Consider the following 25941-nt stretch of genomic DNA (forward strand, 5'->3'; position numbering starts at 1 on the left):
CTACAATGCAGATCTTCAGGAGATAATTTCAGAGCTTTTCAAATACCATTTTCTTTTGTCAGAACCAAAAGCCTACCTCGGATGAGATCGCCATGATAGCTGACCAGCTAAACATGGAGAAGGAGGTGATCCGCGTTTGGTTCTGTAACCGGCGCCAGAAGGAGAAAAGGATCAACCCACCCAGCAGTGGTGGAACCAGCAGCTCGCCCATCAAAGCAATTTTCCCCTGTCCAACCTCACTGGTAAGAGTCAAGAACTGTGTTGGCAAATATCACTGGCAGAGGTGGTTCTGCTGTGCTCACTGTGGAAGCTACACATGCTGCACCTTCTTTGTACAGCAGACTTGTTCTCACAGTATTTATTTCTCAATATTTATATTTTACTGGCATTTTGAGTGTTCCACCTGAATACTGTCCAAGAGAGATAATGCTTACAAATCAAGAACTTAGGCCTTCAGAGAAGGTGTTGTATTTAGTCACCTCCTGAACAAATATTCTAACTAGCAAATTTGCACTTGGGGTTATTGCTTTGAACTTACTTCAGATAATACCTCCAGTTTATATCTGAATTTTCCTTCTTTTACCCAAAGTTTTTTTTAAATTAAATAATGGTAATTTTTTAAAAGTGCTTAATAGCTCTCTCCCTCCCCTCTTATTTTAGCGACTCTGGTCAGTAAATGAGCAGCAGTAAAATGTATCATGCACTGGAACAGGTTGCCCAGAGAGGCTATGGAGTCTCCCTTACTGGAGATACTCAAGAACCATCTGGACTCAATTCTGTGCCACGTTTTCTAGGACTGACCCTGCAGGGAGGTTGGACCAAAGGATCCACTGTGGTCCCTTCCAATCTTACCCTTTGATTCTGTATCATTTGGAGACTTAGGTCACGCAAATCCAACGATACCAGTGTTGTTACTTCTAGTCAGAAATAATTTATATAAAAGAAAGACATGGAACAAAAGAACAATTTAGCTAATACTCATGTAATTAATTTCCCACACTTGTATTTACCTCAGGTAAACACAAACTTCATGAAAATAAGAGTAACAAAACACATGCATCAAGGTTCCTTCAGCATCTTTGCTACCAATGTCCATGGAGGTCTGTTTTCATAAATAGAAACAGTAGCTATTAGATTTCATAGTAGCTATGCTAATAGGAATGTGGTGGAATTTATGTAGCCTGTAGCTGTCCTTTTGTAGTATTTATTCCACCCTCATCACCGTAGTAGCTAATATCTTCCAGTACTTCATTAAACCATTAATTTTGGTGACGTGTTATTCTCTCCCCTCATCCTTGTCTCAGGGTGTGTGCATGCAACCTTTTGTTTCAGGGGAAGGGCTGTGTTGAGTGTACTTAGTATTTTTTATTATTGTTGTTGTTGGTTTGTTTGGAGGTTTTTTTCCAAGTTGCAAAGCAAGGTTACATGCCTTGCTACCAAAGCAGAATATAGTGAGATTTAGTAACTGTGCAAGTTCCCTCAGACTGCAACTTAAAGGAGTTTTCCAACAGAAATTTTCCTGTTGCTGTAATCTGCCATTGTATGTAAGAAATTGAGGTGTTAACCACAGTCTCCCTTTCATCAGTGAAGTTTCACTAGTGTTTTCACTCATTCTAAGCTTCTCTTGAGACTGTGCTGCTGCTCAAATGGATGTTCCAGCCCTGCTGCCCCCAGCCTTCACTGACTGTGTGCTTTGTTGATTCCTTGTGTCAGCCCTGGAGATTGTGTCCATAGGATGCTTGGGCTTAGTTTAGTAGTTTGACTGCAAATTAGCCATGTGAGGAACAATGATGAATTTTCAGTATGGGTAGATAACCAGTGTGACTTGCAGCCTGGCTGCACGAGGGCGAGGGCTGTGCAGCAGGATTGGAGGGGAAGGCTCCTTTTGGGGACAGCCTCCTTTTGCATTGGCTGGAGTCACTCACTGTAACCACAGGGGTGAACTGTATTAATTCCAGGTCATTCCCTGCCCTGAAATAGGGATGGTGACCTTGGCCTTAACTGCTTGCTGGACAGATGACAGATGTGGTGGCTGGGCTGCATTAGTGGGAGGTGTACTGTGTATCCAGCTCCTCTTAATTTCATACACTGTTTGAGATGGGCAGAAAGCTTTCAGATCTGTCCCAGTTGCCCCAGTCTTGTTTAAAATGCATGAAGCATTTGACTCCCTCTAAGAGGATGTGTAGCATGAGAGATATCTCTCTGATAATAGACTTAAGGTAAGAGAGGGGAAAGGAGGAATTTTTAGCCTATATCCTTGGCTATGTTCTCTTGGGCAATTCTAAAGGATTCATTTCTCTCATTGCTGTCTAACAGCCTTCAAATATTACTGTTGGACACCATTTCTTGTCCATAAAAAGTTCTTTCCTTATATTTCATTTTTCCTCATAAGCTAGTTTCTCCAGCCTTAAATCTTTGGTGTTTATCTGTAATGTCTTCAGTTTATTGTAGCTTTCTTATAATAAACCGTCCACAATTGAAAACTCCATTTGTATGCTTTAAAATTCAGCGATCTTTCCTCTGGCACAAGGAAGCTTATCAAAGTAAAGCTTATAGTTTGGTTGAATAAAATGAAATGTTACTCTGTTTCTCCATATAAACACATTACCCTAAATACCTTTGTTAATGCTGGGGCATTTACATAATCTAATCAAAGAGAGTTGGAGCTGAAAAAGATGCTTAAACAAGAAAAAAAAGTAGAAATATATTTTGTAACTCTTTCTATGAGAGTATCTCTATTAAAACAAGGTGCTATCTTTGTGGGATGGCAGAGAGGGGCTAACTTGCAGTCTTGAGACAATATGGATAGGGGTGTATCTCCTTTCAAATACTGAATTATTATATTGCTGGTAATTAGAGAAGGTGCTGTGGTTGTTTCATTGAATGTAAAGTAACCAAATTACCGAAAAAAATAGTTTATATGCAGTGTTTTCCCTGTTAACTTTCTCAGCTCAGGGTGGAAAGAAAGAAATCCAGGTCTAGTGTGTTACTGTGTCTTCGAGCAGCTGAGCAGTTTTATTCGTTTTTGACCTCCAGGTGGCAACCACGCCAAGCCTTGTGACTAGCAGTGCAGCTACAACCCTGACTGTCAACCCCGTGCTCCCTCTGGCCAGTCCTGCTGTCACCAGTCTGTCAGTCACAGGTAAGGGCTAATCTCTGCTGCCATCACATCAACCCCTACCGTTTGTCCCTTTTGAATTCTTAAAAGAGTCGTTCACTTATTGGTCACTGATATCCCAGGACATGCTTGTCACTGTTCCTTGTTGCTGCACTAGGAATCTTCAATTTTTGTGACCACTGAGTTGACTTTTCCAGGAATTAAATCACACGTGGTGCTGAAACAAAATATGTCGTGTTTCATTGCTGGCTTGTAGAGCTCTTCAGCCTCCCATTGGGAAGTGTCATTTCATTTTTTCATTTGAACTCTTGGTGCTTCTTGGTACTACAGAAATGTGTGTTTGTGCCCCTTTGAGCTGGACGTGCAGTTGAGATCAGGTGGGCAGGAGTTTCTGTTCTCTGCTCTGTGTGTTTTGTACTGATCTGACCAGAGCCAATCTTGCAGGCACTACAGAAACCACCTCCAACAACACGGCAACAGTGATTTCAACAGCACCTCCAGCTTCTTCAGCAGTGACATCACCCTCCCTGAGTCCTTCCCCTTCTGCCTCAGCCTCCACTTCAGAGGCATCCAGTGCCAGTGAGACCAGCACAACACAGACAACCTCCACTCCCTTGTCCTCCCCTCTCGGGACCAGCCAGGTGATGGTAACGGCATCAGGGTTGCAAACAGCGGCAGCGGCCGCCTTACAAGGAGCTGCACAGTTGCCTGCAAATGCAAGTCTTGCTGCCATGGCTGCTGCAGCAGGACTAAACCCAGGCTTGATGGCATCCTCGCAGTTTGCAGCTGGGTAAGGATCAATTTTGCACACCCTTCTAGGTGAGGTGGCAGAAGGGTGAAGGAGAATCCCTGGGATAAATTGCTTTTACGTATCGCTGTCATTTATCTCAGATCTGAAGGTTTACTCATAGATGGCAATTGGTCATTCCCATCACAGTACACAAATACTGTGTTCATTTTAAAGGTGAAAAAGCTGTGTTGCAGTGATGTTGTTGTTTGATAAATCATTCATCCCACTGCAGAGCTTGACTTAAAAACTGAAAGTTACCACTGAATCATAGAATCTGTCTTATTGTAAAATGGAGAGATAGCCTAGACCCACTTTACACCTATGTGTGTACACTCATTTCTCCATAGTGAGCAAGAAGTTCTCAAAGATACAAGATGATGTATTGTTGAAGTTGTAATTTTAGAAATGTTGCTCAGACAGATGTGTCTTTAATCCTCTTGATTTACATATTTCTTATCTGCATTTGCGAGAGGATGATAGTTCTCTAACGATCAACAGTTTTCTAAAATACTTTACAAGAATATTTTACACCAACAATCAATGCAAATCATGTATTTACAGCGCTTTGTACTTCAGTAATGTCATGAACCCCTCACGGAGTTAAAAGTAAAATAATCCAAAACCAACCCTTAATCTCTGGTCTTTTCTCCCTCCTTGCCCTCCCCCGTGCTTCCCCCTTTTTAAGAAGTATGATGGTGTGCTTTTAAACAGTGACAACCTTTTCTTAAAACACTCTTTCTCTTTTCCACTTCTTCTTGCTTGCTGCAGAGGTGCCTTACTCAGTCTCAATCCAGGGACATTAGGTGGTGCTCTCAGCCCGGCCCTGATGAGCAACAGTACACTGGCAACTATTCAAGGTCAGTAGTGCTCCTTTTAATGCACCTCTGTCACACAACTTCGGTTTATGTGCTCTGGTTTTGTCTACCAGAGAACTGACTCCTCAGCACTGGGCATAAATTGTGTAAGAGTCAAGGTTTTACAAAATTAAATGTGCAAATACATTTTGTGGATCACAGAGATGAGAGCAGGTACAATTTCAGATAGGGAATCAGAACTGTGTATGATCTTACAGTGATTTAAAGGAGGCATTTGAGATGCTGAATATAATCTGGCATTTATTTAGTTGTCCTTGCCTCATTGGCCCGTATCTGTAGCAGGTTAGAGATTTGCTTTTTATAGCTCTTCTATAGTCTGCTTGTGCAGATTTGCACCATTATAAGGTCTCGTGGGAGGGCAGTTCTGAGCAAGTCTTGATCCTGAATTCTCATCTTCATATGTACTTGAAAAGTACAACAAACATCCTGCCTCCTAAAATCCTTACGTAGAACTTGAAATACATAAATCCACATTCAGAAGAGGAACTATTTATTTGTTTTGGAAGTAGCACAAAGCCAGAAGTCACCACTGGCTTCAGCAAGAGTTGTTCTGAGTTCATAGTTTGCTACCTGTAAAAACTGGGTGGTACAAGTGTCTGAAGAGCTAGGTAACCTGTGTGTTCAAATATCCTTTAAACTAGCTGAACAGATCTTGTTTCTAGGTTGCAAGAAAGAACCATTTCATAAAGTGTCACAGATAAATTTAGGAGATCATAATGTAAGGCAGACTGAATGCTGTAGACCCGTGAGAGTAAGTTGTAACAGTGGTTGGTTATATGTCAACATTTAAAATGTTACACTCAAGGTTACATGACCTTCTCCATCTTGTGATAGCTGTCATTTCACATGAGCCCTCATCTCAACCCTGCCTAGTGCAAGTTGCCTGGATGTACAGGCTTTGTGTGGCAGGAAACACAGACCAGTATTGTGCTAAAAGAGCCGAAGAAAGGCACAGTGGAATTATTTAGCAGCAAATGAAAGACGCATTTTAGTATCTGCAAGATCTTGTCTGATGGTTATTTTGAAAAAAAAAAAAACAGAGCAGCCCGTGATGAGGCAACTGTCCTCTGATTTAGAGAGCACATATATCAGAGAAAGGCAGATGCAGAGACCTCTTGCTTTTAGGCACTTTTTTTTGCATTGTTGCTTACTGCTAATGTTATCTCCTCCCTGCTCAACTTTCCCTTTTTTTAGCTCTTGCATCTGGTGGCTCTCTTCCAATAACATCACTGGATGCAACTGGAAACTTGGTGTTTGCCAATGCTGGAGGTACCCCTAACATCGTCACTGCCCCTCTGTTCCTGAACCCTCAGAACCTTTCTCTGCTCACCAGCAACCCAGTTAGCTTGGTCTCTGCAGCTGCAGCCTCCGCAGGGGCCTCTGGACCAGTCGCCAGCCTTCACGCCACCTCCACCTCAGCCGAGTCCATCCAGAACTCTCTCCTCACCGTGGCCTCTGCCAGCGGGGCCACGTCCACCACCACTACTGCCTCCAAGGCACAGTGAGCCGGGCTGGGCTGTGCTCCAGCAGCCTGGGTCACTGTGCGCTGGGATCGGCTGCCAGCCCGGTCGATGAACTCAAAATGCCATGGGCATCTCTCGCCGTGTTGCTGGGGACAAGAGAGAGAGAGAGAGAGAAAAAGAGAGAGAGAGAGAAGGAGAAATATTTAAAAAACCACAAAAAAACAAAAAACACAAAAAAAAAAAAGGAGAAAAAAAAAAACAAAAGCAAAACAGGAAGGATTTAAAGCTGGGACAGACATTTGCCTAATTTTATAATAAACACTGTCTTTTCAGGATCGCTTCATGGATCGGAGAACTTTCTAACCAAAAATGTAAAAAAAAAAAAAAAAAAACCACAAAAAAACTAAAAACCACAAAAACACAAAAAAAGTGAAAGGACTACTTATCATTTCCAGCAGTCACAATGACAAGTTAAGGTGGGTTATCAGTTCAAACATAGGAAGGGGATTTCTTGGTTTTTTTGGTCTAAATATCTTTCTTTTTTAATTATCATTTTATAGGTCTGTTGTACAGGCCATTATGTCATACAAGGTGTTTATAATCGTATCAATCATGTTGGGGGTTCCTTTCTTAACTGGTACAATTTAGGCAGGCCTGTATTACTGGTGTATCTCTATTATTATTATTATGATTATTATTATTATTATTTTTATATATATAGTTTGGACGCGTTTGTCTTTTGCTCCTGGATTATTTTCAGCGAGCTCCCACACCATGGGGGGAGGGCGGGGGGTGGAGAGGAAGAATGGAGCACAAATAGACTTTCTGTCCTAATCTTCTGGAAATGTTCTGAACAGTTTCCTCATCCTTGAATTTGTCTAATGCCTACTTGTAGGGGTCAGAAGAAATTATGTTCCACGTTTGTGCAGGAAGCTCAGTGCAGCAGCAGAGATCATTGTGTGCAAACTTCCAGGCTGGTCTCTGCTTTTTAAGCAGAGGTAGGAATTAGCTCCAAACTGCCGTTCTCCTTCTCTCAAATATTTAGACAAAATGGCCAAATTCTGCTCTTGGCATCCCGTGCTTGCTTCCTTTTACTTCAGAGAGCGGGAAGTGACTTCCCGAGTGTGGATTGTGTGACAATACCGATGGCTCTTCTGTTCCAGTGATTTCGTTTTGCTGTGCAAGAGCACACACAAATATTTAAAAAACATCATGACCCAGGCTAATTGGCAGCACGTGAAGCAGCATTTACAGTCCTAGATACCCTCTAGGTGAGTTGGTACCAGATTTCAGAAGGTCATATTCTCCCTATTCATAGCAATATTCCTTTTCTGATGCTTCCAACACTATTTAGAAGAGCTTCCTAGTAAAAGAAAAAAAAATGCTTCTGGCTGCAAAAGACAGAAGCCAGGAATATGGGAACAGAAGGTGCCATTGTTAATGCCAACACAACAGAGCCACTCTGGGGCTTTGCACACCCTGGACTGATCTCATGTGGTCTCTGAGCTGCAGGGTGAGGGCAGCAGTCTGAGGCTCTGGCCGGTGTCCAGGGCTGGCCTGGCACTGGAACTCACTTTTTAAGGCTGATTCTGATCTGTGGAGCAAAGGATATTTTTGTGGATGAGGAAGGAGTAATGAACTGTACAGAAGTTAGATCCGTATATTCTTAAATATACAATCTAGTATCTGAACCAAAAAAAAAAAAGATTTTTAAAGAGAGAAGACTGGATCACTGCAATGCAGTTCACGTTGAACTTACCATTCCTGATGGATTTAAAGGTTTCTGCCATGTGTATAAAACTAAATTACTTTTAGCTAGTGAGGGTATTAGAAGAGTCCCTTTCCCACCCACCCCCTTTTCTTTTGTCACCAGAGTGTCCTAAAATAATGAGCTGATGCAGCTACGTTCATTTTGTTGATGATTCAGGGGGATCCTGGAGCTTCTCATCCAAGATCCAGAAGGCAGCAACTTTAAACTCTACCCATGCTTTGGTTTGTGGCCTGAGCATGTGGGATTTGTGTTTGCACTCAAGTGGCAGAACCCCTTATCTCTCCCCCCACCACCATGGTTTTGCTCTGTTCATCTCTAACTCTCCACCTTCCTGTTTTACTGATATTTAAACCAATTACCCCTAAAACTTCAAAACTAGTGAACTGCAAGCAGGGAAACTAACAAATGTCCGTCCACCGTTTCTTATGTGTTTTTGATTTTTTTATGTTTTATTTTTTTAAAACTAAGCTTGAACCAAAGTCAATTTCTAGCAAGCTGCTGTACTAATGGACTAGTTTGTGTAAGTGCAGTTCAGATGCAGAGAGGCGATAGATGCTACTGACAATTTCTTTTTCATTTGTCTTTTGTTTTTATTAATTTTATATAAAAGTTGCTGCTTGTTTTTAATCTTTTTTTTTTTTTTTTGGTTGGTAATTTGTGTTATCCTTGGGGCAGACTCTTAACTTGATTTTAATTTGTTTTCTTTTATTTGATGTGTAAATAGAATGGCAATGTCAGAGGATTGTTAATCCAAGAGGTCCCACCTTTACCCCCCCGCCCCCGGTATGGATGAATCTCAGTATTTTTGATGCGTCTCTACGTCTTCAGGCCGTGCAGGAGACTTAGGGCTATGAATAATACTGTAAAAATGGCAATGGCCCACAGTAAAAGCTTCAGAGCAGCGACAGGTACAGCTGGGTGAGCTTCAGGGAGGTAGGGAAAAAGTAGAAGAGAAGATGCTGGTACCCACTGTGCTGGTCTGGAGGCCACAGCACGGTCTATAGTTTTTACCAAAGGAATGCAAGTCCTTGGACTTGTTTTGAGTGAAGTAAGAGGATGGGGAAAACCGCAGCTGTAGCGTTTGTTCCTGACTCTGAAAGTCCCTGCTTACTTTCACACCTGTGCAAAAGTACAATTTATCAGGAAGCTTTTTTTTTGTTCGAGGGAGGAGACCACCGGGCTTGTCTCCGATGGATCCCCTCCTCCCCAGGGGTTTTGTGGTGGGGGTGGGGGGCGTGGTCCTTGCAGATATCTAGGAAACACAAAGAAAGGTGGGCCTTAAATCAATGGAAAATCCTCTCTCCACAGTTCCAGGAGACTGTGCCATTAGCTGTCTGAATGAGTTTTCATGTCCCATTCTTGCTGGTTTGTGGTTGGGAGAGGGTCTTGTTGAGTACATATCTGGAACACTAATGCAGCTTGGATGGTTTATTTATTATAAAAATCTGCTTTTTTTCCTGACTACCTTTGCATTGGTCACATGGCTTTGGTGTGAGCACCTTATACCCCTTTACCCTCCTCTTCTCTACCCCATCACCCTATCTGGGGCCCAGATTCCAGGGAATTTCTTAGCGAGTTTTTTTCTGAGAGAAACTGGAAACTCAGAGTAGCCACATATCCATAAAAGCTTGCTTTTGTTTGCAGAAGCTGACATAATACCCAAACAGCACATATCCCATGGCATCCATTGCCAGTGTGCTCCGATTCATTGATCCCTGAAACATCCCTGTGACTGACTGACTGTTGTTCCTGGAGCCTACTTTTCATCCCTATCATCATTTTTCCTCATGGATGCTGGCTACCTCCAGTGTTTAGGTGAAAGACAGGAATCAGACTGGCAATGGGTGTACATCTGCCAAGTTAGAGCACATGTGCTCCTTCAGAGAATGAAAAGAATGTGAGACCAGAATTTAGCAGAAGTTTCTTTTTAAATCATCATCATACTGGCAGCAGAAATTGATGCATCTGAAAAGAAACAATAACAATTGTGTACAGACCCGGTAAATATGATCACAAGAAGTTTGTGTTGGAAAAGGATAATAGCATCTCTTTTTCAGAGTTCCATGTCTCTGTACTTAAAGGTGAGAGGGTTGCTTTTCATAGTTGCAAGCATAGTCAAAGTACCCAGGCAAGAAAAGAGAAGGTGAAAAACTCTCCCTGCAGACACGAATAGTTCAAAAAGCAGGAGATTTCCAGGGACACAAACACAGATATGCCCAGAAGGTCGAAAATAATTTAGAGAATAGCTTCAGGAGTTGGTCTTGTAGCTTGGTGATGACATTTTTTTCCTGATCTTAAGAAAAACGTGTTTTGCTTTAGCACACTTTGACTTTAGCACACTTGGTCTCCTTAGAGCCCACTCTCCACAGTCACTGTGGAAGGATTCACTGACAGCCCAAAGAAAGCACACACAGGTGTGGCTGCTTACAATCATTACATCTGCTTAGATTTCCTACAGAGCAGGGGGGCAGGAGCTGGGCACTCCTTCAGTCCAGGGACCCTCCAGATGCCTTGAAGTCCCCTCTGGGGTGCCAGAACTGATGCCTGGAAAGGCTGACCTGGAACAGAGACTAGCCTGGGCAAAAGGGATAAAATAGGAATTTATTGAAAGGATACACCTTGGGCAGTGCAAGAGCCTGGCTGGGGCTGCACCCAAATCAAATCCAAGATGGATCCTGGTCATGAGTTTTTATACTTTTATAAGTTTTGGTTCATCCACACATTGGGGTCAGTTGTCCAACCACAGCTCCAGGCCATGAAGTCTCAGCCCCATGGCTTGCCCCTTCCCTTGGCTGTTTTTACTTTTTGGGTAGAGTTATCCTTGATTCTCTAGCTGGGTAGGGATTGTTTTGTCTAAATATCCCGTAAAGAGAACTTGCTAACACCTAATATGAAGTTTCAGAGTTACACATCAAGCAGCAGAGAATCTGAAAAATATAAAAGCTAGTACATTTTTATCATTCACTGTGAGGTGGTGTGGATGTGCACGTAGACATCTCTTGGAGCTATGACCTAATGTTCAAATGCCCCCTCTGTAAGCCTCACACAGGGTCCTTTCACACATTTCTGCAGTTGAGTTAGTGAAGGAGACAGGAGGATTAATTCCTTAACCCTGTGCACATGCCTGCAGAGCAGAGCTCCTAAAAACAGGAATTCCCTCTTTTTTTGTTGTTGTTGCAAATGGAGCAGTACAACCATTACAGCTGGAGCCATACCACAGATACTAAACCAAAGCAACATTTAATTTACCTTAAATATCAATTCATATTTTCTTAGATGAAGAAATATATAAAGATACAGAATGGCTTTAAAGAGACAGGTAGCTTCTCCTGGTCATTAGAGTGTTTTAGGACAGATAAAATAATGCCTAGTCCAAACTTTCAATGATATTTTGTTTTCAACTGGAAGTTTAAAATGTAGATGTTTTTATTGTCACATTAACTTTATGAAGAGTCACTATTCCCTCTTCCTGTTTTGCCTGAAATGGTTAAATGCTGTTTCTCCACACCCTGTACCCCAGCAGGGCCTGTCTGTCCCTGTTGGATGTTGCCTAGGGTGGAGTATTACCAAAGGACTAAGCTGGCCTGCTGCCCCCCACTGCATTTATGGTTGTCAGTTCTCACACAGCCAGCTCAAATCCCTTTCTATTTTTGTAGCCAGTACATCTGCTCTCTCCCTCCCAAAGTACTAAAGCAATATAGAATTCAAGATACCTACCTTGCACAAGTTCTGCCCTTCTCACTCATTAAATCTCTTGTTGCTGCTTGTTTCTCTCTTCTTTCCAGAGGGGAGTCCCCTAAAATACTTTAAATATATTTGACAGGGGAGATTTTGTCCAAACGTTGTTGGCTCACAATTCACAGTTTCTTAAGATGCTCATATCTTTGTCTCCACAATGCGAGTTCCCTCTGTGTCAGTGCAAGTAGTTTCAGTGCTTTTGGAACGATGAAAAGCAATTCCTCTCTTTGCATATCTTCACACATGGACACAGTAATGCATGGAAAAAAACCTTGATTTTTTTCAATTTATCTATATCTGCATTTGATCTGTCTGCCACTTCTCCTAGGATACTCCAAGTGGGGACATGCTCTGAATTTTTACCCATTGGGATGCTGTTAGGAAGGTGTTAGGGAGATTGCACTGAAATTACAAATAGTTTAACTGTGGGAGAAAAGACATCTTTTAGTCAAGTAAATAAGGTCAATATGTAGAACGTATCAAGTACTTCTTTTCTGACCAAAATCTTAAACATCAAGCAGCTACTGAGCTTTGTCTTGGGGCTACTTTTAGGTCCATCAGTGCTAAGAACCGTCCATAACTGGAATAATCTGGGCCCCCTTTCTCCCTCCCTGTCTCCATCCCTCTGCCTCTTTCCCTCCTTGCTCCTTCCCCGTCTTCCCTCAGCGAAAGGTAGCACCATACAGCTCTGAGAACAATACTTGTGGGTAGCAGCTGGCTTCTGGCACCTTCATAAAATACCTCAGCATAGCTTAGCATTGTCGCAGAACTGGTTTTAAACTGAAAAAATCAGAAGAGAAAAGCAAACTTTATAAATAGTGGAGATAATTCTAGCTGTAGAGTTTAGTTGAACTGATGGTTTATTATGATTGATAAACATGATTATGCTGTATGTATTTGAGATCCTGTTTATAGGTTACAACTTTATAGGGTCGGGTGGGGGTGGGTGGATGTTGGGGGCAGAGAAGGGGGTTTGACTGTGTTAGAAGGAAAATGTTTGCTCATAAATTTTTTTCCTCGTATCTGTCTTGCCAAAGGAAACATTTTGTCGCTCCTGGGTTTGGGATTGTTGTTTGGTTGGTTTATCTGTGGTCTAATCTGCAGCACAGCACGTGGTGGCATGCAGGTTACTGATGGGGTTGCTGTTCAGGGTCCTTTCGAGTGTGCGCACACTTCCCTCCCTCTCGGCCTTTCCTTGCCCCTCGCTGGGATCTGAAGATGAGGCAACAAATATCGGGGAGGCTCGGGGGAGAGATGGCTGTACTGGGCTGGGATCGACCTCGGGGCTGTAAATCCATTTCAGTTGAGTTGAGTTGTTCCAGAGCTGAACTGGGTCCGCTGTGTTTAACTCCAGGGAGGGACAAGAATGGTTGTCGCATCTTAATCTATCTGGGAGAGCAAAAGTGAAACAGGTTCCTTTTATCCCCCTTGTCTTGTTACTGAATGTAGGGCTTGTAGTGCTTGATAATAGGTGGAAAACTTTTTAAACACTTCCTTTTCTAATAGCAATGCTAATCCTGTCTAGACCAAAAACTATGAAAGAAAAAACCAAACTGAGAGAGGTGAAAGCTAACCTACTCCTAACACCTGGCTGGTCTGCCTGAAAGGGTTGAAATACTGTGAGACGGTTGTGGGAGAGGAGCTTTGAGGTGATGTTGGCGAGGGACCAGGTCGTTCTCCTGGCCCATGTCTCGGTGTTGTGGTGGGAGTAGCAGAAGAGCGAGTGGTTCTTGCCTTGGGGGGGTGCTGCAGCCAGCTCCACGTGGGCTCCAAGGCTCCCTTCCCGTTTCCCCTGAGGCTGCTGGAGCAGGGGAAGAGGGCAGGGTGTGTGTGGGTGGGTGGGTGGGTGTGTGTGTGAGTGCGTGTGAGCGCCAGCCGGCGCCGGGGAGCGAGAGCTGGGTTTCTAAAGGAGCTCGACTCCACTGGGGACGGAGAATTCCCAGTGGCCTCGTAGGGAACCAAAGGCACTGATAAGTTGTCAGCTCTGCTGTTCTCAGAGCGGGTAAGAGGAAAAGCTGGGTGGGGTTTTTTTGAGCTTTGGGTCAGTGTCCCTTCCTCTAAGGACCTCATCTCTTGCGGGTACTCCCACCTTTTCTGCATGGAGTTGCTTTGGCTCTGTGAAGACAAACGGTGTCTGGGGTTTGCCCAGTGCTGCAGGTCTTAGGCTGATGTTGGGATACAGTCAGGGAAAACTGTTTCTTTCCTTCAGATGTGGAAGCAGTGTAGTCCAAGGTCAGAGTCTGTTCAACAGCTTTTGCATATGGTCTTTCTCTTAAGGGAGGGACCTCGAAGACTCCTTTCTTTGCTCCCCAAAGCAGCCTTGTACATGTTCATGTATCGTGCTATTGGGCTGAGCTGTTTTATCAGTGAACTTGGTGAGCTCTTGTGAAGAAAGGGAGGGAGGAAGGGGGAGAGCGGGGTGTCCAGCTACTCTTCCTCCGGACACCAATCGGGTTGCAGAACTTCACTGAAAGCTTTACTAATAGAATTGTTGTTCTGACATTATGTAAAAGTGGTATTAATATTGTGTGACTTTTCAAAGAGCTAGTTAGATTTATAGATAGGTAATAGGGATATTGAAGAAATGACTTCTCAAAGAAAAGAGCACTTGGAACAAAAGAAGTGGAAAACAAGGTGTGCTTTATGGAAAACAAATCTGAGGAAGGAAATGAAACAGCTTGTGGGAGGCGAGGGAAGATGATACCCTTTGGCGTTCCTTAGTGCTGCTGAGGCTCAGCCCCAGAACTGGAACATACCCCCTCTGCCTTATTTCATCTCTCTACCAAAACAGGACATTGTCAAGTAGCTCAGACCAAAATGCTGATCTGTCTTAAGACTCTTGTCGGTCTGCTGGGGAATATTCTCTGGCAGAGCTTTACATAATACTTACCGTAAGATACTTAATTTATCACGTTAGCTTCCCCTTCCCTCCAAAAATTGTCTTATCTGTTGTAGGCCCCACTTCAGGATTCACACTGCCTTTGCTGAATTCTGTGGCAGCAGCTACAGAAGCCCTGTTTCCTGAATGTCATAACTTCGTGTGCGTTCCAAGCCGGCATGTTGCGGTGCTATAAAACCCTGAAATTATTTACCAGTAGGAATCCTAAGACCTTAGGGAATGGCATGCCAAGGGGCAACTCGTGGAGATCGCACAACCCCCTTGAGAAACCATTTAAGGAGCAAGAGCACCCGTGACAGTGTCCTGAGAACAAGGCAGTTGAGACAAAACCTTTAGTTCTTCCCCCGTTCACTCTCCACGTGTCGGCCTCTGTGACCGTGGCGCTCCCTGCGCCTGAGACAAAGGCTCGGAGCTCAGGCCGGGCGGGGAAGGGAAGGCACCGCTGCGGGGCCGCCCGCGGGTGGCTCGGGCAGGGCTGGAGCAGCACCGGCCCCTGGGCACCCCCTGTGTCCCCGCTGTGCCCCCCGTGTGCCAGCACTCCCGGGCAGGAGCTCCTTGGTCCCTGCCATGCCGTTGTTCCATTTCCTTCCTCTGTGGTAGTGTCTAAGGCTAGGTGTGAGTAGGTGTGGGGTGTTTATCCGCCACAGGTACAGGAGCTGTCGTATACCTCATTTCTAACTCGTAACTGAGTAACTTGCTTTAACTTTCTCCAAACCCCACAGAGTTGCCAAGTCTGCCCTCCCTCCTTTGATTAACACTGAACTCTGGCCTATAGCACCCCGTGACCTGCAACCTGGGGAGTGACCCCCTAACGCCTCTGAATGTCGCTGCTTAAAAGCTACTGCAAAGTGAGGGCAAATTGCAATCTTATCTTATTTCCTTTGGTTACAAGGGGTCCTCTTGATTAGTCTGTGAATATCCACCCCCTCCCCTCCACTCTCCATGGAAAAGGGCCACCCACGCTGCCTTTTCCCGCCCCGGAGCCACGCTGAGCTCCAGGGCCTGGAGGTGCTCTCAGCCCAGTGCTGCGTACATGCTACTCACTTTTTAACATGACCAAAAAAACAAACAAAGAAACAAAGAAAAAAGGCAAAAAAAAAAAAAATAGAAATCTCCAAATACTTAATTTTCTTCTTTATTATTTGACAATCCTGTATCCCTTCCCCACTCCCCAACCTGGCCAGAAGCTGCATCCTTAACCCGGTCCATCTTTATTTGAATGTAGTTCCCCTACCCCCATGGGAAAGAGAAGCTTTGTCAGGTCACGGTGGCTGCTATAAGTCGGGAGGGGGCGGTTTCTTTGTTTTGTTTTGTTCTTTTAAAATTTCCAGCCAAAACCAAAGATTTCCTAATGATTGTATAAACTCAAAACAAACAAACAAACCAAAGACAAAGGGCGTCTTCAGCACCAAGCCCACCTGTGAGGCCAGCCTGGCCTGGGCTGGCCAGGCGAGGGTCGCTGCCAGCCCGGGGCTCCAGAACGCCCTGGGCAGCAAATCCCAGCTCCAGGGTGAAATCTGGGGCGCTGGGAAGGGAGGCCAGGGCTTCGCAGGTGGGTTGAGGAGCTGAAGACTTGGGTGCAGGATTGGCTGCTCTGCTGGGTGCTTTAACCCTCTGGGGGCTGGGTGATGTTGATTAATACACGCTGAGGTGCACTTCTGAGCTTCCCCCCCCTTCACTGCTTGGAAGAGGCTGTCCTGTCGTGAGAAATCCCTGAAAGAAGAAGAAGCAGCTTTTCATTTCTCCTCTAGTTCCTTTTTTCTAGATTTCTTTTATTTTTGCAGCACCACTGTGCAACTATGCATTGTATTTCTCAACCTTTTATGCTAGGTAGATGCCTGTGACTTTTTAACTTTTGGGGGGGGATTGCAAATGGAGGAACTTTTTACATGGATCTTTTTAATCTCAGTTGATTGGGGGGTGTTTGGTTCTAGGGTCAGACAAGCTCTATCCCAAAGCAAAATCCAAATGTTAATATTATTAGCCTGATGCAGATACCAAAGATAATTTCTTTCCTGCAGAACCTTAGACTTGTGTATTAAGTACGATTACCCAGCACTTGCATTAGTCTAACCTCAGTAATTCCAAAGCTTAGATGTATATTTTGGTATATTTCTGGGATATTAAAAAATTGTCGTTTAAATTCTTGTTTGTTTCAGTGTAATGCTCTTAAAGTCATAGCATGGAGATAACTGAACTTGTCCTATTCTTAGTAGTTTGAAATAATAGTATTTTTGTATGTTTTGGGTGTGTCTATGTATGTATTAACATAACAGTTTTCACTGCCTAGGTGTTCATAAATAATAATAAAAGAAAAACCAACTACAAAGGGTTTTTAAACTGTACATAATATTCCGTGAGGAATTTCCACCAGACCGCCAATTTGGATCGCATTTTCACTGATGGCCACTCCCAACTGGGATTCTTTCTTTCTTTTTAAAGAGACAGCATGTTCTTTTTTTTTCCCCCACTGACCTGAGGTTCTTTCTCAGTGCAAAGGGGGTTTCACTGTTTTTAAGGGGTGGGCCAAAGAGGAAGTAGCTTAAATTTTGTTTCAAAAAAGTATTTAACGTGTTAGTTTGAAAACTACCCCTTTGTATGAAGAATTGGGAGTGGAAAACCAAGCCCTTTCTTCTAAATCTGATAATAATTTTCAGAGAAATGAGGATTTGTGAATGTCTGTAGTGTCTGGGCAGTCCTTTTTTGCTTTTTTTTCTAAATAAGACAAGTTTTTGGTCCTAATGGTTTCACTGCTCTGCGCAACTGCCTGCTTACACTGGCTGGGAGATTTTTTTTTTTCTCTTGCCCTTCCTCATAAACTGCATTTATACACTTGAGGTCAGAAGAACACTTGAAATCAAGGGCCATTATGGGAGTACCCTATCCAAACGCAACCCAGGCTTTTCTTGAGACTGAAATGTGAGAGTCCCACACATTTCAAAACCTTGCTGATCACACTAAGGGTGAGGAGGAAGGCGAAATGCTGTCTCTTTAAAGATGTCCTTTATTATTATTATATTATTATTATTATTATTTTCCCAGTGGTTGCCTACAGATAGCTGTAGGCATTGAGAGATTGTGTAGATTACAGTAAATCAGAATGAAAAGGTAGATTTTGTGTAGATGCATTTGTCTGCTGTAATTTTTTATATATATTAAACTTACTGTAATTGTACAGTTCATTTCTGTTGTAAACATCATTAAACCATTTTCCAAGTGTTTTAACATGTATGCACTTGTTTGTAGTTTTTAAATGTGTCGGGGGAGGCTGATTCCCCTTCCCCTGTGCATCAGAGTGGGCCAGAAGATGAATCTGTGGTGCCCTTTGTCTTGGCAAACTGGAGGAGAGCCCGGGTTTTATGCACTCTGCTGGAAGCTTTTGTTCTAATTCTGTATTTATCAGCTCCTCTCCTAAAAGCAGAAACAACTTCAGTGGCTTCCTGAAGGCAAAGAGGAGACTCAGCTCCACCCCACGGTGAGTGGCCCCAAAACCAGCGTTGGATGCTTTTTGAAATCAGGGTATCCATTGATATATAAAGAGCATAAAGGTGATTTTTTTTTCTTTTTTCCCCCAAAGAATTTTGTTCCTATTGTTTGGTGGTTGGTATTTCACGCTGCCAAAGCTTGTGACTTCTACATCTAGCAGATACAGTTATGGTGATTTAAAGAGAGAAAGCTGTTTTCAGCAATCTTTGTTCTTGCATCGAGTGCTTTGCAGCATAACTTTACTGTAATTTTCAGTTCAGCTGTCTCAGTTATCACCCAGTTCTCTCAATTTTTCTTGTCACTGCAGAACAGTAGAGGATCTAGGAATTCTCTTTTTTTTGTGCAAGAAGCATTTATTACCATGTCTCAGTTTAATTTTTTTTTGCTTTAATTTATTGCAAATATTTTTTAAAAGCTACAAGCACCTACTGCAGGTACAGTTTTACTGCTAAAGAAGTAAAACTGCCTTGGAACTTGCATAGCACCCATTTCTACGAGTTTTTTCTGCTGCTAACCCACCCAAGTCTCTGGAAAGAAGACGTAACCTCATCTGGGCAGCACCCAAGAACAGCAGCTCTTGTTGCCACAGCCTTGCTTTAGCTCTGCTGCTTCTGTGAGGACTGATGAGATGGTTGGTGGGCTCCTGAGTCAAGGTGAAACATCCCTCATTTTGCTGGGCTGGATTTGTCCTTGCTGAATTCCTCCAGGCTTCACTGTGCAGCCTTGCGAGGCATGGGCAAAAGTGAGGCTGCAGCAGCAGGAGGTGAGTGTCCCCTTGATACCTGGGTTTGGGGCATTTTCCCAACAGCCCATCCCAGCCTCTGGGATGTGTGTAGGAGCTCCTGTTGGAATCCTGTCCTCCTCAGCTTCCCTGGGAGATGGTGCTGCTGGGTGCAGCCTGGCTCAGACAGTCTGAATGCCTCAGGTAAGGAGCTCGTGCCATTCCCATTGCTGCTCCCTACACACACACGGGACTGTGTTTTATTAATCCATAAAAAAAACGTGACATGATTGAACTGGAACCTCTTTGCAATGATACCTGCACCTTTTGGAAGCAGCCTCATGAGAGACTGCTTTGAAACTGCATTTATGTTGCCTTTGTACCGTTTGTTGTCAGGAACTGATAATAGGGGAACCCATCCATCTCCTTGTTTTCTTTGTTTTTCTGCCTTTAGAGAAGTCTCTCACTCAGCTTACCTGTCTCATATTTATAGATGAGTGGCAGTGCCACTGCTTGATCTTTTTTGGGATATTTTCTTCCTATGGGAAAGTTGGCATTCAGCCTCTCTGCGTCACTGCTGTAACATCATGTCACTCTTTTTTAAAGAGTTAAAGAAAAAGTTGCCCTCCACTGAAGCAGTTTTTAAAAGGTAAATTTAAAGCAAAAAGGGTGAAATAGTCCTAAGATAAATACTACAGGAAGTAAATACAGTCCTATCTTTGCAAATTATTTAAATGCAATAAAGCCATAATTCTATGTCTTAATACTCTGGAAGACAAGGAAGAGCTATGGAAATAGCTGTATTTGTTAGAAAGTGTGGTCTGGTCCCACAACACAAACCTTATTTAAAAAAAAAAAATCAGCCTAATACCCCCTATAATTGGAAACAACTTCACAGTTATATGTACATTCTAAGAGCAGAAGCAGTTACATGGTTCAGGAGGAGAGGGAGAAGGAAAGGGCCAGGTCCAGATTCTGTGCACCAACCCAAGGAGATTCTTGCACAAGAAAACACACAGTGCTTGTGTTGGATGAAAAAGGCTTTCCTCCCTCTCCTCCCCAAGGCAGGTGGGCATCTCTCACTCTTGCCCATCCCTTCTGAGGCTCCCACTTAGCGGGGGGGTAAAGGCTGCATTTGGAGAGCATCATAAGTGTCCTTGGTTGCTGCACTGAGCCCCTGAAAAAGAAAACCAGAAAAACAGGTGAGGGATGAGCGTGAGTAGTTCCTGGCTGATTGGCAGCAACAGGATGGCAGGGGCTCAGTCAGGAGTTTAAGTCTGATTTTTTTTTCCCCCTTCAGAGGTTTTTACTCTTGAGTGATTCTTTAGTCATCGTGTGGTCCAAATAGCTATTACTTACCTGAAGGCAAGGTACATCCTGAATAATTGGTATGAAAATATGACTACAGCAAATCATCCTAACTGGTTCTGCCCATCTTTGGAGTACATTTTATTTGCATGTTATTAAGAGCTAACTGATGCTAGAATGAGCATCGATAATTAAATGAACAGACATCAAATCATGAACTTTGTTCTCTGGACTTCTCTTCTTTGATTTGGAAGGGAAATCGGGTGTAGCTCTGGGTAAGTAAGCTGGCAGTGGGACCTCAGGTGGTTTGGAATCCTGGGAAGCATTTCCTGACAGCCCTTCCAATGATGCCCAGTCCTTTCCCTGACAGCCTGCTCGGGTTAGGCAGCTGTGCCCTGCGTTGCAGATCCCAGAGCAGAGGTAGCCGGGGCTTCCAAGAGTGAGGAGTTAGTGAGACACCTGGTGCCTGCTTGGGAAACTTCCAGCTGCCTTTCACTTCTCTGTGCCTCCCTGACAGTGCCATTGGATATCCAGCCACCGGGGAGGACAGGTGAGGAGAGCAGCTGTGAGAGGTGGTGCCTACCTGGTAGAGACCTTCATGCCCTTTGCCTCGCCGTCTCTGCTGCTTTGGGAAAATAAAACAAGCATCGATTGATTAATGGGTGCTTTCCTGATTATGCAAAAAGAAAGAAGCCCCTGAGTTTCCCCGTGCTCTGCTGAGGGCGTACAGGATGTGCCAGCTGTGCATGGCCTGGACTCTGCTCTGCACAGGAAAACACCTGGTAAGTCTGGACCAGCCCCAACATGCTGCAAGGGCTGTTAAGGAGAAAATAGAGAGGATAGGAAATAAAAACAAATTGGTTTGGTTTGCTGACATATTTTCCTGTCATACTGTTAGAGTGTTGCTATTTCTTTGATTCACTGTATATATAGAGATTTGGCAGCATTTCTGTAGACGCTGATTATTTAGTAATAGATTGTATCACAAATGTGTCAAGGAGTAGTGCTTGTTACAGTTAAAATTGCAGCAACCTATTAAATGATCATATATTTGGAATGGGACAAGGTCTTTGGTGTTCTTGTCCCTCCAGAAACAGAAACATTCAAAAAACATGGTGCAACTTTATAGCCTCATAGCTCAGGCAGAGCTTGATTCTGGCAGAGGAGCATTAGAATAAAAAAGGGGAAGAGATTAAATGTTGGTGTTGCTTCAGCATTTCTCAACACTAAACTTTGTTTTGAAATGCCCCTTTTTTCATGTGTCAGAAGGAAATGAAAGGTTATATATATATATATGACACTTTGACATAAAATAGAACCTGTGTAGGTCAGAGCAATTTTTCATTTTGCCATAAACAAGCGTCCCCAGATGGTTTGTTTTCGACACAAGCCCCCCTCCCCCAGCAGTTTGTGCACAGAGCTAAAACTCTCCCTCTGCTGCAGCTGGAGACGTGACTGATGTGTGCTGCCTTAAACATTTGAGAGCAGAGCTGTGGGAAGGAGGACATTTCCCCTATTCCTTGTTTGAAGTCAGGCATAAGGAGGGGCTGGCACTTGCTCTCCTGGATCCTGGAAAAGCAGCCAGCCTCAGCAGCCCGTGGAGGGAAAACCATAAACCTGCAGCTTCACACTGCTCTGGAGAAACATGCCCCAAAATCTTCCAGTGCTGCTGGACCATTGCAGCACTTGACACCAGACCTTCCTTCAGCTGTTCCTCCCCCATCTCACTCCCTGTGCCCCCTCAGCCAGGGCAGCTGTCAGGGGTTTTCTGCCCAAAAGCTGACATGTTTTCTGTTGCCATGTTTTCACCAGGAAGGAAAGTAACTTACCTCTCCCTTCATTCCAATCTCACTGTATGCCTCACCCATCTTGTCCTTCTGCAGTGACTGCAGGCAGAGAGGGGGAAAGAGTCAGTGTGACAATAGAAAAGCCAAGCCAGCCCCTGGGTACCACATTTAAAACCAGCTGATCTCACAGTGTCTCATGATTCAACAGCAGTTAAGGTCTTGGAAACAAGCTCATTTCTCAAGCACTGAAGACCCAGAATGACCCAAATTAAGATGTGAGAATCAACATTCCTGTATCTGTGCTTTGCAGCACAGACCACCACATTTAGCCAGAGTCAAATCAGCTCTATCAAGAGGTTCCTAAGCAGCCCCTCTTAGATGCACTGGCATTTGGCCTTTGCCAGAGAACAGCCACAGGGGCTGGAGTCCATGCACAGGAAATACTGCAGCAGCAATCCCATGGGAGGAAGGTTGGTTAGTCACTAGCATTAGGCATTAGCAAGTATCTTGATCCAAGTTCTTTTCCACATCTCCCCAGTGCTTTTCTCCTGTCACTCAGAAGTGAGCAGCAATTTGCAAGCAAAAACAGAGGATCTGGAGGGAAGAGTTGGGTGGAAGGGAAGAGAGGTCTTGAAAAGCAGCTGTTGAGTTTTGAATCAAAACTGAAATCGGGTAGGGGGGGAAGTCTCTTATGAAACAGAATCTCCTGTTTCCTGCCATCCCTCCCTCCCTGCTCCCTCCAGAGTGCTCTACTCACAGTGTAGACAGTGTCCTGAGGGTTCTTTCTCCTCTGCTGTAAAACAGAAGAAAAAAGTTGCCCATACATTGCGCTACCAGCATCCTTCACCACCTTGTACGTGCTTATGCATTTGCTCCATGGCACAGCTACGGCTCTATGGACTTTCCCTGCCCATTCCAGCCCATCCTACCGGACAACTTGTTCTGGGGAAAATTAATTTCATTTTAACAATTGGTAAAACTTAGTTCTTCTCTGCTCCCTCCCTACAGCTGTCACTTGCTGATGCAGGAGGTTTTCCCTCCTTTCCCTTTGAAAGTGATGGGCTCTGCAGCAGAAGGAGTTGTTTTGGCTGCTGCTCTGCTTTGTGGGCGCTTGTTTGATGGCATCAGACGCAGCGAGCTCTGTGAAACACCCACGGCTGCCGGGCCTCCTCCGCATCCGCCCCGGGCCCGGGTGTCACTTCCCACCCCGGGCGGCTGCGAGCTCCCAGCCGAGCGACAGGGGCAGACATCAAAGGGGAGGGGAAGCTTCGCTCCTGTCCCCCCCGCTCCGCCCGAGTTACGACACAAATCGCGTCGTCCCCTCCCCAGAAAGGCGCTCGGGTGGCTGCCCGTGTGAGCAGCGCGGTGACACTGGCGTGGGAGGCACCAGATCAAAGGACAGAGTGCACAGGTGGCAGGAGGTTACCTGGTGTCTCCCGCCCAGCTCGGGGTCTGCTCCTCGCTTTCCTCCCAGAACGTCGTAATCGTCCCTGGGCTTGCGGGAGAGCTTCTGAAACGGGAGAGCAAAAGAAGTGAGTGGGCACCGTGATAATGAGATAATAGATCTTAACACAGAAAAGAGAGGGAACCCAGCTCAGCTCACAAGGACTATAACTGAAGCAGAAATTATTTTTACTCCCTAATGCAACTGTCAACAAAAATGTCTACATTTAATCCGGGGAAATGACACGAAACTGCAAGCTGTTGCATCAAGAACCTTTCCTAAGTGGAAATGAGTTGAAAACTAGAGGGGCATGAGGAGGAGGGACTCTGACTTTCATGCTTTCTCTCCCACTGGAGAGTGAAGATCCATGAGCTTCCTTTTTCTTGCAGACCTGTTTATCTAGATTTGCATCAAGAAGTTACAGAAATTTTTATACCCATCACAATTCTTAGCTGGGAAAGGTTACCTTGAACAAGGGCAAAGGAGAGATTTCAGGTCAGAGTAACACAGTTGACAGTGCTACTTGAAAGGCTATACTTAAACTGAAAAGAAATTGCATTAATGTTCATACATTACAGAGTTAAACAGAACCCATCGCAGGATGTGGCTATGGTCAAAAGTGTGAGAAAAAAAAAATTAAAAGGCAACTAGACATAGCAAAAATAGCAAGAGTTTAATGCTGCCATGAGTGAGCAATTTAGTGAGGAGGCTCAAGCAGGATCTTGCCTCTGTCCTCTTTCACTGCCTAAAGATGCTGTCCATGGTCAGGGCACAGGACAAGGTACATCTCTGGTATGATCTGGTACAACAAGGCTTGTTGTGGAGCAACAGGAAAGCTTGGGAATGGAGGTACAGGGGCTGTGGTGCCTCAGGCTCCACACACTTGAGAGTGGAGGAGCTGCAGGTGCCCAAAGTCAGCTCCACAGCATTCCTTGGCGTTTGTCCAGCCCACATCAAACAGCAGCAGCTGGGGCAGTGGCTGCACACACCCCCAGAGCTCTCCCAGGCCTGTTCGTTCCATGGGGCAGCACAACAAACAGCCTGGGCTCCTGCCAGCCTAGAGCTCAGTGCACCAAATCAGGAACCAACAGCCCAAGAACCTCTTCAGCATCTGGCCACTGATGACACCAGAAGCTGCCCCTGCGAGGTTTTACCTTTCCTCCCTACAGCTGCCATGCTGCACACATGTACAGCCTACTCATTAGCTGGCTCGTCCAAAGTTTTCCTGCCCTGCAGGCAATTCACTGTCTCTAAATGCTCCAGGAGGTCTGTCTGGATGGTAGATTAGAGAACAAAGAGCAGCAGGTACTCACATTGTACACATCATCCTGGCCTGGTGGCAGCTGTGGTGCAGAGGCCTGGCTGAGCTGGAAGAGAAACCATTCCATGAGCAGAGACACAGTGGCTCCCCTCAGTCCTTTCATTCCCTCTTTCCTACCAGTTACTTTCATCAGAAACAGGGCAACCCACAAGCAGCTCCCTGTGGGGCTATAGGCAATACAAACCCCTGCTGCAGCAGCACTTTTATCCACATACAAGCCTGCCCTCAGCAGACAAGTCGTTTTACTTCACATTACACCAGCTCACAAACATCTGAGTTTGTTCCTACACACCTGCCCTCCTCAGATTTTGTGTCTCCATTCTCTTCCTGTCATAATCTTGTGCCTCCCTGGGACTGGGTTCTCCAGCTGCCTGCAAAGTTGCTGGGAATCCCTGCACCCCTCAGGAGCAGCCTTTGGCTTGCAATGCTCTGGTGCCACCACAAGAAGTTGATGTGGGTGGCAGCAGCAGCTAAAAAAGAGGTGAAAGGATTATCCCTTCTGTAGCTGCTCTTTGGCTCAGCTGCTCATAATACTTATGAGCAATCAATTGCTAAGCCAGAATTTCAAGTAAAAAGGGGCAGGTTTGGGTCAATGAGAGCAGCTACTTGGTGTTGTAGTCTTTAAAAAAATCTTGTCAAACTACATTCTATATTGATTTAGCCTTCTTGAGCTGTTATTATCACATTCAATTCTTTATTAAAAGTAACCTTCTAGCTCAGTCTATATTTAGGCAAAGAATCATGTTTGTAGCAAATACACAAGTCCTCTCCTGTGGTTGTTTGGATTATGTTGTTTACATCATCACACTCATAGTATCAAAGATGTCTGAATTATTGAGACATTTTAATACATCCTTCACAAGCTTTCCATTTTCCCTGCATTTTCTGTGTATCCCCTTCTCTTTTACCAACCAATGACAAAGCAGGTGAAAAAAATCCACATTACTCTTGATCAGTCACTTCCCATCTACAAAATCCAGAATCTCTGATGTATCCATAAGTGTAACATCAAAACACTCTGATATACTCTTCCCTCCTCTATTCAGGCACCTTTGGAAAGAGCTGCCCCAGACTGCTCAAGTGGACACCAGAGGGGTGAAAAAAACCAAAAAAGACAGGGAGAGAAAGCAAAAGAATAGAAAGGTCTCATTCTAAGAGATGGTTCCCCTCCATTCCCACTTTCCAGCCCAGCTCAACTATCTTACACCACCAAATCCAAA

At 44.4% G+C, this 25941-nt stretch overlaps 2 protein-coding genes across 15 annotated transcripts in view; one reads left to right on the top strand and one right to left on the bottom strand.

Annotated features, from left to right (window-relative positions):
- The window catches only part of POU2F1 (POU class 2 homeobox 1), a 112890-nt gene extending 95005 nt beyond the window's left edge, over positions 1 to 17885 (top strand). For all 11 annotated transcript variants that reach the window (XM_088158140.1, XM_088158148.1, XM_088158157.1 and 8 more), the window contains 5 exons: positions 63 to 242; positions 3037 to 3142; positions 3563 to 3908; positions 4677 to 4765; positions 5978 to 17885. In XM_088158140.1, coding sequence (XP_088014266.1) covers positions 63 to 242; positions 3037 to 3142; positions 3563 to 3908; positions 4677 to 4765; positions 5978 to 6288 — 1032 coding nt within the window. In that variant the 3' untranslated portion in view covers positions 6289 to 17885. The remainder of the gene's footprint in view (positions 1 to 62; positions 243 to 3036; positions 3143 to 3562; positions 3909 to 4676; positions 4766 to 5977) is intronic.
- A 188-nt stretch (positions 17886 to 18073) lies between these two features.
- The window catches only part of CD247 (CD247 molecule), a 47997-nt gene continuing 40129 nt past the window's right edge, over positions 18074 to 25941 (bottom strand). Inside the window, exons 3-8 of one of the 4 annotated variants that reach the window (XM_014882823.2) lie at positions 24714 to 24767; positions 23383 to 23466; positions 22714 to 22749; positions 21999 to 22055; positions 20753 to 20791; positions 18074 to 20038 (exon numbers count right to left, since the gene is read on the bottom strand). In XM_014882823.2, the coding sequence (XP_014738309.2) occupies positions 19973 to 20038; positions 20753 to 20791; positions 21999 to 22055; positions 22714 to 22749; positions 23383 to 23466; positions 24714 to 24767 (336 nt within the window). In that variant the 3' untranslated portion in view covers positions 18074 to 19972. Of the gene's footprint in view, positions 20795 to 21998; positions 22056 to 22713; positions 22750 to 23382; positions 23467 to 24713; positions 24768 to 25941 lie in introns of all 4 variants that reach the window. The other 3 variants (XM_014882822.2, XM_088158218.1, XM_088158209.1) reach the window with 3 other exon arrangements.

Source organism: Sturnus vulgaris, chromosome 2, assembly GCF_052056855.1.
Source record: "Sturnus vulgaris isolate bStuVul1 chromosome 2, bStuVul1.hap1, whole genome shotgun sequence".
Lineage (NCBI taxonomy): Eukaryota > Metazoa > Chordata > Aves > Passeriformes > Sturnidae > Sturnus > Sturnus vulgaris.